The following is a 13,128-nucleotide window of genomic DNA, read 5'->3' on the forward strand; positions in this document are numbered from 1 at the left end:
AAACAAATTATAAGCATATATAGCACGTGAGGTGGGGGTGATAACTGATAAGGGAGCAACTACTCACGTGCGCCCATCCCTTGGCGTTCATCAAACACACTACCTGCCGCCTTGCTTGCGGTGGGGTGGCGGACTGGCGGGGTCCCACCTCTATTATATTTTGTTCTTTTAACGCCGTCAGTCGCCGTTAATACTGTTTTAACGATTTCACGGTAGTCTCTATTGGTAAACTTTAGGGAAAATATGCAAAGGTGCATTGGAGAATAAGAATTTATTTTTGTAGTTATTTAATATATATTTTTATTGATTGAGGTAATATTTAGATTTGAATTTTATAATATTTCTATTTGCGACAGATTCAATGTATATGCTTTTATATATAAACTTGGAATAAATATTCATAAACTGTAATTAAAATTGGATACTTCTTATGAGTTTGAATAAATGTAAAAGGATTCTATTTTAAAAATTTTGTAACTAATTTTATCAAAAATAAAAATATATTTTGAGATTTGAGATTTGAGATTAGAGTTTGATTTAATTTATATAAGCACACTAATAATAGATAAAACTAATTATAATTTTAATGCATTAAAATTGTTGAATTAACTATTAATGTTTAAATTTAATATTTTAATATTATTTTAGCATTTTACATTTTATTTTTTCTAATTTAAAACCAAATAAAATGTTATTAATTGAAAATTAAATTTAAATTAGATCAAATATAATAAAGTTAAACTTTCTAAATCATTTATTTTCATAAGTGAAATAATTATTAAAATTAAATAATTTAATGGTAATAATTTAAAGATATATTAAAAATCTAACTTTCTAAAAATTTGAAATAAAACCTAATTTAAAAATAAATACTAATACTACAATATGTTTAAAAAATATAACTTAATTTTCTAACTTCAATCCACCATTCTTGTCAGGATGCGAGGGTGTCCTTGGGAATGAAAATGCCAACATAATTGCACTTCCTTTCAGTTCTAATTGTTGCCACCGAAGTTTACCAAGCCAATTTCCTTGCCATCTGAACAGCTATTGAGGTGTTCATGGATTTGAGGTGAGTGAGTAAGAGAGAATCGGATTCGGCTATTGCGATTAGGTGGATACTTAAACTTACATTACGTCTATGGAGAGTCTTGAGTTTGTTAAAGGAAATTGGTTCGAGAGTCGCTCCGATGGGGGAGGTTCATTTTGTGAAATTTTCCGGTCATTGAATCACTTGGCTGACGTACTTGCTAGAGATGGGTTGAAACGAAGTGTTCTGTTTTCAGCCTTGTGGTAGGGTATTTTAGTGGTGTGTGTTTTTAATCACAATTTTTTTTTCGAATAAAAATATTATGAAAACCTTTATATTATATAAAAATAAATTAATCTCTATTGAAAATTTTATTCTTTTATAACACGTTGCATGAAACTATTTAATTATTTTATTAATTACGTTAGCTTTTAATAATAAAAATAAAAAATTTCTGCTCTTTACTCTAATGAAAAGAGATTAATTTGTTAATTTTTAATAAATAAAATAAAATCAAGACAAATTCCTTTAAATAAAAAGAACAAGATGTCCATAGTAATTTTACCTTGAAATGAGACCAAGTAAACTATTTTATTTTTAGCCATTATATAACTAATTCAACTGCATAAATTTGAGCCAATCCGGTTTCCATAAAACGTGACAAGTAAACATGTGTATGTATATAATATCCTTAATCACACCACCGCAAACAATGTTATTAAATACATATATTGAACATTACAGGGATAAAAAAAAACTAGTTTCAACATAAAAAAGGTAACTTCATGATTTTTTGAATCTAAATATAGTTTGACAAAAGAGCAAAAATATCTCCCCCAAAAATAGTTGTTTAAGCTCAAAGTGAACTGAGGTAATCTTTTATCAAACTGATGAGTGGGGTAGCATTGGGAAATCCCTCCAATCTCTGGAACATAATTCCGTCCATCCGAGCTTGAACCCCGTCGGAAAACGTCAAGTCTTGCAAAAGTTCTTTTACCGTTCGGTCTACTCCGACTATGGAGCTCCCTATCCCACTTAACACCTCTGGTAGTGTTGGCGATGGTCTCGATAACTCAACGAGGGTAACCTATCCATTATTACCACATACATCAAATATTTCCGAAAGCACGAAAACACTATCTTAGTAAAAGTTGTTGTGGATGAAGAATAACTTAAATGCCCTTGGCTCTTGCAAGACAACAAATGATGCTTATTCTGATAAATGAAAATATGTTGTCTGCAAAGAAATCACGAGTCTAGATTATGTATTATCGATGCCGAATACCATAAATGTATATCTTATTCTATTCTATAACAGGGAGCAGTTCTATCATACAGAATTTTGTTTCAGTACTCAACGGATATACGGTCGCTTAATTTTCTGTTGTAGGTGGATACTAACAATGCTAATTACTTAATTTCCTCCACGACATCAGTCAATGAGAACATAAATGAAACAGAGTGATGCTTTGTCCTACCGGAAAAAAAGCAGAGTAGCTCATGACCAAAAACTAATAGACATAACAAATCTTACAATAAAAAAACTAGGATGAGAATAAGATGCAAAAGCGGTAAAAGTACCATGAAGACTCTTGTACTAGAAGTCAGATTGCATTTTGTCCCCTTTACTCAAAAAATTGGCAAATTACTCCCTATTTGTTAGATCAAAAAGCAAATGGGCCATTCTGTTAAAAATTCCATCCATTTTTATTATTAAAAATTGGTCTATGTACATCAGAATGAGGTACACGTGGCACGCCAAGTGTAATTATCTGGTTATTCTATTCGGCACGCCAATTTTTAACAATAACAATGGATAAAAATTTTAACAAAAGGGACTAATTATGGTATTTCATAAAAAAATTGACATACAAAACCTTTCTAATATCTTGGAACAAATTTCGAGTGTCCTAAAACGAAAGAGTTAAAAGTACTAACAGGCCTGTCTTGTGGTATCTTGATTTTATGTTTTGCAATGGCGATAGCCCGAGAAAGTCCCCCAATAGCATCAACCAAACCATGTGATGCTGCATCTTTACCTGCCCAGACTCTACCTTGTGCAACGTCTTCCATCTTTTCTACCTGTTGAATGATTCAAATTAAGATTTTTTTCCCCTTTCAGAAACTTTACATTACATCTAAAACTCAAGATGAAAAAAATAAACATACAGGCATTGATCTTGAAAACGCAGCCTTGTCTCGAAATTGTTTATAAGCATTCTGCGCAGACTTCTCAAAAAGCTTGGCTTCATCCGGCCTGGTATATATTAAAGTTAGTTCTATTTTAATTTAATAAAGAGTAAACTACACTCAAAGTCACTAAACTATTAGTCAGTTTACATTTTGGTTGCTCAACTTCAAAAGGTTACAAAATGATTATTGAACTATTCGAAAGTTTTTATTTAAGTCAATAGGCTGTTAAAACTGCTGCTTTATTCACACCACTTCTACCAATCAAAAGCTCTCCTTCCCCTTCTCTTCTAGCCGGACTAAAAAAGAAAACTTAACAGCCTAGTAACTTATATAAAATTTTCAAATAATTCAGTGACTTAAATACAAACTTTCGAACATTTCAATGACCATTTTGTAACTTTTTGAAGTTCAGTGGCCAAAAGTAAACCTTTAATAAAAAGAGAATCTAAACAGAAAAGCAGCTGTTTGTATGAGATCTAAAACCCCCCAAAGAAGAGAACAGCTAAGAAAAGAAAAAAATAATTAAAAGAAAAGGGCCAAAACTTGGCTTTAGAATTCAAATATACGTTATTTCGACTCTTTCAAGTGCTAGTGTGCCAAAGACCTACCAAGACATGGATCTGAGGATATAACCTTCCTAGGATCCTCAAAATATATGTAAAAACTCGGGAAGTTTTTTGACATACCATGTTTCACATATACTCATATCTAACACTCACACCTAAAACAGACATCTTTCACATTCCAAGGGAAATATGCAACCATGGCATTCACCTTAAAGGTCGCTGCTCAGCTGCAAGAAGTTCAGCATATCTTCCCCTTGATATAACCTTCCAAGGACACTCAAAATATATGGACATTCAAAAATCTTGAACACACCTGTGTTGGACTTATACTTGTAACTAATACTCATGCCTAGATCCAAGTAACATAGATTCCAATATCAAATCATACAGAAATCCTGACATCTTTTCATTTTCTATCTAAATGAAATACAAAACTACGACATTCACCTGAAAGGTCGCTGCTCAGCTGCAAGAAGTTCAGCATATCTTCCCCTTGAAATGACCTCCTTATTGAATCCTATTTTTTCGTATAGTTTGCCCAAGTTAAACTTCCCTGCAAGCAAGACAAAAGGGAAAACAAAATCAAACTGATTTTCATGACTCGCACAGAATCAGAAAGGCTTATGTAGGAAACCAACATTTCTGGTTTTCAGCCAAAAAGGCAATTTGTTCGTTAAAACGAGGAAAGGCACAATTTGTTTGACAAGGGCATCCAATTAAAAGAAAAAAGATAACAAAAAATACAATAGTTACCAGGTAAAAGATGAGATATAAGGACCATTTCATGTCTCAGATTTCAGCAGCAGGTAAACTGGCCTGAGGCTTGAAGATTTTATTTTCGGAGGACAAATTCAATGGTATAATATTTGATTTTCAAGGTTAAAGAATTTTTAAAAGTATCTTGTTAAGTTTCAGATGAGGAGGAGCCCAAAAAAGTTTGTAACTCAAATATTTTAGATCTGTAATTTTTCACCCCCAGACCACAGTTTAAAGTCCTTTGCAGCTATCTTTTGGAGAAACAGTTTCTAGTCATACAAACTCCACGCTTATCAAATTTCAGAGAGTTAGTTCACCTGTAACAACTCCAATTGAACCAGTTAAAGTCAAATTTTCAGCAACAATAGTTTGAGCTGCCATAGCCATATAATATCCTCCACTAGCAGCCACATCACCCATGGATGCAATGACGGGTTTCGATGCAGCTAAAAGTTTGATTTCCCTCCACATTCTGGATATTGTAAACATAAACTATAGTTAGTAAATGGACCGATGTAGAATATTATATTATGTATTTCAAGAAGAAATTAAAATGATGAAGATTAGCACATAATACAAGAGTTTCAAAATTCAGCATTATACAAAAGGGTAGGGAAACAAAAATGATAACTCGTATCAGAGAAGACAGGGAGATTTTTTTATGACATTCTCTTCTCATTGTAATATGTAAAATGACCATAAAATATTCGACGACTAAAGACTAAAAAGATGATCTGAGGATTTCAGAATGAAGATGACACATAACGTCATGCATCACTTACAGATAAACAAGATACTGCACGGATATTGAAAGCTTATATATTCTTAATTGTTTCAACAATTATTAGATCCTAAAACGAATATTCACTAGAAAGAGTCAATCTTTAAAATCACTTACAAATCTGAAGCAAGAGCATCACCTCCGGGGCTGTCAATTCGTATGATAACAGCCTTGTATCTTTTTGATTCTACAGTAAAACAAAAAAAAATATTATTTTAAAAAACTACTTTAGGGGAAGGGGGTTACCCGTAACCAACCTAAATAAAGCAGCACGTATACAGAAAGTAAAATCTTAGACACTTTCTGCACACAGATTTTATTTTGGATACAACTAATAGTAAGCACCAAAGGAATTCAAAATTAGCCATTTTGTGGTATAAAAACACTTAAGTGAGGTTTGTAAAATCCATGATTTTATTTACTCCATTTTCTGCATTTCAACAAGAAAAATATATATTTGTATATTTTAGTACCGAATATGATTTAATAGCCTTTATGAATAAACAAGTAAAACAACTGCAACCCAACACCATTCATGCTACTGTAGAAGGCTGAAATTTAAAAGCTACAACTTGGTCTTATCATAGACTTTTTTTATAAGGAACATTTATTGATGTGATAAATGTAGGTCCATTTTATCAACAATAATACTCTAATATTTCAAATTCTATAAATCAGCCCCTTTTGACAATACATTTGTCTCTATCTTTTGAATCCTAATTCTCTAATATTTTGTAACTTTGACTTCATGAGAATGATCAATTGCATGAGCTGCAGTTAACTTATATGTCAATACAAAGTGTTTAGATATAGGATATGGTCCTCCTATATGAAAACTTTAGAGTTGGATATTTTCCCCAATCTACACATCATTGCAAGCAAGTTAAAATGAGGTATACCTCGGACACTACGAATCTTCTCAATGATTTGCTCTGCAACGATACCAGAACTTGGCGTACTTAATGGACTCCGCACACGGCTAATGCTCCCAGTAGCTCTGATCACAGCTATTAGGTCTTTACCACCAGTTAAACCGAGAGTCCACTTCCTAACTTTGGAGTATTTCCTACATTTACAAAGAAATAGGAATCTTAAGTAAAATGCACAGCAATTAAAATTGCAAGCAATGGCATAAATATTATGCTAGTGTGTGTGTATAAGCTATATACACCATTAAAGATGATATTCCTTTGATAAAAAGATAAGGAATGTAACATACAAGTGTCTAATAGATTAAACATGCATCGCAACATTATATACACAAAAAGGGAAAAGGGGGAAAAAGCAAAGATTATCGAAAATGAAATTTATAGAACATTTCGTAATGTAAGTCTTTGGTCACCCAGAGTGGGAGGTTATATGATCAACAGTAGCATATACCATAACGCTCAGCTTAATGTATGACTTCAGATGTGCATATAATTAGGGTTCAAGCCACAAATGAAGATAAACCTATCTAACCAACCTTTTTCCAAGGGGTTTGAAACTATAGGGCTATAAATTTCAAGTTGACAATTCAAAGATTCAATGGTTGGAACTCCCTTAAGGTAATATTGTAGGAATGTTTTATCTTCAAAATTTTAAAATGACAGGAAGTAATATAGAAATTTCAATGCCCTGAAGATTATATAAAAACAAATGAAAGAACTCACTTGTAATCAACCATAGAAAGCTTTTTATCCTTCTGGACACCAAGCCTTTCTTTCAACATTGAGATAACCTGCAGAAGTTACAAATATCAAATATTAGTCATATAAATTTCTACAATTCACTTAGAATTAAACTATAGACCAACCCGTCATGACATTTTTTTACTACTCTCAGTCGCATTCTTCAATATATGTTACAATGCAGGCAAATAGTACAGAGAGGAAATAGTTTGAATAGCCCGAGCTTATGTAACTCCAAAAACTTAAAATAAAAATAATGATGGATACATAGTTGCTATGTTTTAGAATATTTTTTCTTCCCTTTTATTCTCTTAAGGGCTCTACATCTTTGAAACCTTTACCCCATAACAACTCTTAAAGAGATAGGGTGATGCTGCTCGGACTCAAGTGTATAAGTACCGGACATGGATGTGTCCAACACAGGTATGTTCAATTTTTTTCAAGATTTCTGTGTATTAGGAGAGTTCTTGGAGGATCACTTCCCCATACCCATGTTTGGATAGACATCGAACACAAGTACTTCGAGAAAAATGAAGAATCAACGCAACATGGAGATAGGGAGCACTATTATCAACTGTCTGATGATTCTACCTCATCATCATAATGTATATTTGTTATGAATCCCTCCTCTTTTAGCTTTTCTACTTCATAGACCCCTTCATTAATAAAGTGCTCAACATCTTCTCGTTTCATTCCTGTATAAGATTTGTGTGAGCAAAAATTGTCTTTTATGCTTTGAAATAAAAAACACAACAAAAAAAGAGAGTAAAAGGTACCTTTTGAAGAGGAAACTACATCCAGCCAATTCCCATATATGTTATCAAGCAATGAAGTAAGCATCTCGCAATTTTCTTCAGACATACTTTTCCGTGTAAGTTGGTCCCCAGCACTTTTGTATTTACCAATCCTTTGAACCTGTGGTTCAATTCCAATTTTCTCAAGAACTCCTGCAAATAGATTTAGACCACCAACCTAGTGTTAAATTCAAGTCACAACATGGCATTAACAAATGCTATTAAACAGAGAAGACGAAAAGTTGAAATTATGAAACTATAACTATCGCAAGGAGGTAAATAAAAGAAAATAAAGCGATGAAAAGAGAATTATTTTATAAATCTATAAGATGCAAACAGACTACCTACAGGTTCCTGAATCTAGGATGCTCCAACTCTTCATTTTTCTTAAGGCATTCGTGTCCACAAGTCTGGCACGTATTTAAACATTGGTAAGGGAATACGGCCCCCTCAAAGACCCTCCAATACATTGAAAAACTAAAAAGGAAAACTCAAATATACCCATGTGGGACACATCCGTATCAAACACTCACCCCAAGTCCAACTAATTTAGGCCATGAAGATAATAGAGGCAGTTGAGACTATTTTCTTTTCCAAGGGTCACTTTAATAATCTTAAAAGTGCCATCAACTGTTAAAAGGATTGTAAAAACTCTGCTAAAAGGCATTTAACTAAGCGTTAGTTACAAGCTAATAGAAGCCAACACCATGAATATTAAACCATCTGGTCCTAGACTATTATCTCACACAGATGTTCATTTAAAAACCATATCGCCAGTGCTTTAACCATAAGGTTAAGGTTCCCTTATGTGCAAGCTTCTCGATAAAATGAAAGAATAACAAAAGAAAGAACAGAAAATACGAGAGAAATTTCAGTCAACTAACCTCCAAGGAATGAAGCTTGAACAGTCAGACCATACAAAGAAAAATAAGCACTTGGTGGTGCATAAATCTCTTCGCATGCACAAGCAAGGTAAAACTCTTTCTCCCCACATGCAGGGATGTAAGCAATGATGAATTTACCTATAAGTTCCATAAAAGATTAAATTTCCAGTTTAATTCCTTTAACAATAAATTAAGTATTTAAATCAAATCTAACATTTGGATAGAAGAAACTTGTTTTATTCAGATACATTTACTATATGTTAAACTTGTAAATTTGGGAGAAATATGCTTGAAAAATTATATAGTTATCCAAAATAAAAAATTATTTAAAAAAAAAACTGAAAGTCCAGGCTAAAACTTAAGATACAGCCATTAAGCTTGCATAGTCTGAACTCCAAAGAATCCATATATGCATACATTGAATCATGCACTTGTCAATTAAAAACTGCTTTCATGTTCTTTAACAGTATTTTGGTCATAGAAGCTATTTTCCTTCTCAAAGAATAAACTCACTGGTTTTTAGTGGATTACAATACCCAAAGTTGTCCAACAGTTCAATTTGTGTACAGATATCAAACTTGAAGTGAGACAATGAACTAAATGAATCTACCTGATTTCTTAAAGTTCAAAATATGCCTTCGGATTTCTTCAACTTTTCCCCATCCGCAGTTCAAAGGTTCTATGTGGAGATAGACACCGGAAATGCGAGGATCGTATGCAGCTTTTACAAAATTCTCGCAAATTTGTGGCAGAGATAGTCCTGAAGAGAAACGGCTCTTTAGCTGATCAGATATCTGAACATGGAAAGAGCAGAATTTTTTCAAATCCAAAAAAAAAAACTATAAAAAGCTAAATATTGCAAACAATTTCTTGGGAAAACGAAGTTCAAATGTAAATTAATGGCAATAAGGAGGTTCATTTGAACTAATCCAGGTGCCATTGTTAAGCAACCTCTAAATCATATAATTTTATCTTTACCCAGATTTTCCTTTCTCAAATTGCAAAATATAAAAATCTAAAGTATCAAGATACGTGCTACCAGACGTATTTACAACTCTGCTAAACAAGACTAAAAACACTTAATTCTTTAAAAATGAAGAACCATTTTCATAAAAAATGGATGATGTAATCCTTCTACAAACTGAATTCATTTCACCTTAAATTAGTATCTCCATTATCATCAGCAAAATCCCATTTCTGTTTTTCAGGATTCTCAGCGCAACTATTTAGTATTTACTACCAAATGAATAAAAATTGAAAAAAATTATTATCAAACAATCAGAAATATTTACCACTCAACTAAACAAGATTAAAAACACTGAATCCTTTAGGAAATGAAGAACCATGTTCATAAAAAATGGATATAAAATTCTTCTGCAAACAAAATAGTTCCTGAAACTGAATTCATTTCACCTTAAAGTAGTGCCATCATCATCATCATCAAAACCCATTTCCTTTTTCAGGATTCTCAACACGGCTATTTACTACCAAATGAATAAAAATTGAAAATATGATTATCAAACAGACAATAAGACACATTTGCTACTCAGTTAAACAAGATTAAAAACACTGAATTCATTAGAAAATGAAGAACAATGTTTGAAAAAATGGATATAAAATCCTTTTGCTAACAAAATAGTTCCTGAAACTGAATTCATTTCACATGAAAGTAGTGTCACCATTATCATAAGCAAATAACACCTTTTCTTTTTTCCTGATTCTTAACAACTATTTCCTACCAAATAAATAAAATATGAAACTAAATATGATCAAACGATCAAGCATATTAAACTCAGCTGAACAAGATTAAAAACATTGTTTCTTTAGAAAATGAAGAACAATGTTCATAAAAAATGTATATAACATCCTGCTGCAAACAAAATAGATCCTGAGAACTGAATTCATTTCACCTTGAATTACTGTGAATTCCCAATATATACTGCCAGGTCAGAAAATAAGCTTAAAGAAAAGGGAAATTGAGAAGAAGCAAACCTGGCCACGCAGTTTCATAGTCAAAACACTGCCTTTTCGAACCCTTTGCCAAGGGAAAGCAATAAGCATCTTTAACTTAACAACGAAACTCTTCCACCCACTAATTTTCTCATACTCCATTTCCCCACTAGGATACTCTTCGATCTCCGATTGTTCACCAACTTTTTCTTCTTTTTCATTTTGGGTCTCGATAGAAGACGAAGAATCATCGAAAGCTCGAGTTGGAAAAGAAGAAGGGAACGAAAAGCTTGGGCTATGGAAATAGTGTTTAAGAGCTGGCAAAGAAATGGAATGAAATGGAGAGATGGGAGAGTAACATTTGGAAACTGATGGGATTATAAGAGGCTTTGAGAGGATGGAAGTAACAATTCTGGGATGGATTCTGGGCGTTGAATGAACAGTTTGGAAGAATAAAATTTTAGACATGTTATTGGGTTTTCGATTTGGAATTGGACTAAGCTAAAGAACTGAAGTGAAGAGAGAAAATATATAGTAAAAGTGGCGGAAAAGAAATGGCGGAAATGGATGAGGATTGAGGAACAGCAAAATTGGGAAAAAAATAAAAAGGTAAACTTTCCTCCACGTAACACTGTTATGCATTACTCGTTGTAGGTGTACTTTTTGGGCTAAATTAGAACTGTAGTTCGATTTGAAATATCTGTTGAAATTTTGTGTAACTAGGAAATTGATTTAAAGAATCATAAATGAATAACTTTTTTTAGAAGCAGCAAAGCATAATTTTATTATTATATTAATTTGATTTTTTAAAATTAAAAAATATATAAACAAATCTTTATTTTTGGGGCCAAGTCTAGCTCCTCCTTCCCGGATTAATTGAATAAAAAATTAAAATTTCAGTTTAATTTAAATAAAAAAGATAAAAATACGTAATTTTAATAAATATTTATTTTTTAAAGTTAAAAATTAAAACTATTAAATTAAAAGGTAAAATTACTTCATTTTGATAAATGTTTATCCATCGACTTTACTTATGTAGTTAAATAATATTATACTTCGTCTACTAGTTAAATAATTAGTCCATGTAAACGCAACATTGAGTATAAATAATAGAATTCGTTAATTTGACTCGAAAATTTTCAACTCAATTCGAAAAAATTTCAAATTGAGTTCGACTACTAAAACAAGATTTGTCAACTCGACTAATTCGAATTTTTTTTACTCGACTCGACTCGATTGAATGCTCACCCCCACCCTAAATTAAAGGTAAAAATTGAGATTTTATTTGTGAGTCGAGCATTCTAATGAGGTGTTCTTGTTTTATGAATCTATCATCTCTTAGAGTCGAGAGGTAAAACTATCAAAATAATTTAATTCGTTGAAGAGTTTGTTAACTTTCTATAGACAACACACTTTATATATTTCTCTCACCAAATCTAATCAAAAGGTTAATATTTTGTTTAGGTGATTATGTGTTAGGTCAAGCACTCTAAAAAAAAAGGTCAAGATATAGCTTGATATAAAAAAGGAAAATAAAATCATAAGTTATATAAATGGGTACTATTGGACGATAATGATCCTATTACCCATGCATCTTTGGAGTGATGTTTACCATGTTTTTATTAGAGTGCATGGGCTAAACTTGCCTATAATAGACCCCATATAATATGAATATGGAAAAAGTCAAATATGATATGAAAATCATATAAATACGCGAATATATTAAAACTTGCGTAGCATTTTTTAAAGAGTGTAATGTAAGTTATTAATTTATAAAACATATGTAAATACAATACAAATATATCAAAATCAATCGATTGCATCAAAAATTAATTTACGTTGTAAATATAAAACGTGATAATATTTGATACATAGTCGATAGTATAAATCTTATGCACCATCGGTGAATAATAGCATGATATTTTATTATTAGATAAAACAAAAAATAATAGATAACTTATAAATAAATATAAATAACTTTTAAAACATAATTAAATAGTAACTAATTATAAATAAAATATCCTAATTTAGAGAATTATTAATATTTATACATAATAGTTATGATTATTATTTAATTATGTTGAAATAAAATTATTAGTATTTATTTATAACTTTTCCATATTTTTTGTTTAATTTAATAAGAATGTGTCATATTATTATTTATTGATAACGCATGAGACGTATATCTTGACGATACATCAAATAATATTAGTCCATATAAAATACCTTAAATACCAATGATTTTGATAGTGTAAATTTAATATCCCATACTTTGTCTTTCATACTTGTCATGTTTAACGATTCAAAAAAATCATTGTTGCGATAATCGTAACAATATTCATTATATTTACAACTGTAATAAGCAATTAAACATTGTATTACGTAATTACATTTTAAATATCTAAATTCACCACGTTGAGGAACCAAGCATTTTCATGTGCCTCTATTCGCCAATATTCGTCGCCTTCATACTTGCTCACACAGCTGAGCAACGGAAGCGACCG

General features: G+C 31.5%; 1 protein-coding gene across 2 annotated transcripts; it reads right to left on the reverse strand.

Moving 5' to 3' along the window:
• Positions 1-1,688: 1,688 nt before the first annotated feature.
• Positions 1,689-11,236, reverse strand: LOC105800808 (serine protease SPPA, chloroplastic). Of its 2 annotated transcripts, none has more exons than XM_012632149.2 (13): positions 10,667-11,233; positions 9,285-9,468; positions 8,675-8,812; positions 7,773-7,943; positions 7,588-7,691; positions 6,979-7,046; positions 6,226-6,392; positions 5,444-5,513; positions 4,863-5,017; positions 4,237-4,342; positions 3,200-3,287; positions 2,969-3,112; positions 1,689-2,117 (listed from the first exon to the last, which is right to left on the reverse strand). In XM_012632149.2, exons 1-13 carry the CDS (start codon positions 11,090-11,092, stop codon positions 1,887-1,889), a joined length of 2,052 nt encoding a protein of 683 aa, XP_012487603.1. In that variant the 5' UTR covers positions 11,093-11,233; the 3' UTR covers positions 1,689-1,886. The 2 variants fall into 2 exon arrangements, with proteins under 2 accessions (XP_012487603.1, XP_052477066.1); XM_052621106.1 differs by having other exon boundaries at positions 2,035-2,267; positions 10,667-11,236.
• Between the last annotated feature and the right edge of the window lie 1,892 nt (positions 11,237-13,128).

The sequence above is a fragment of the Gossypium raimondii genome, chromosome 9 (assembly GCF_025698545.1).
Source record: "Gossypium raimondii isolate GPD5lz chromosome 9, ASM2569854v1, whole genome shotgun sequence".
Lineage (NCBI taxonomy): Eukaryota > Viridiplantae > Streptophyta > Magnoliopsida > Malvales > Malvaceae > Gossypium > Gossypium raimondii.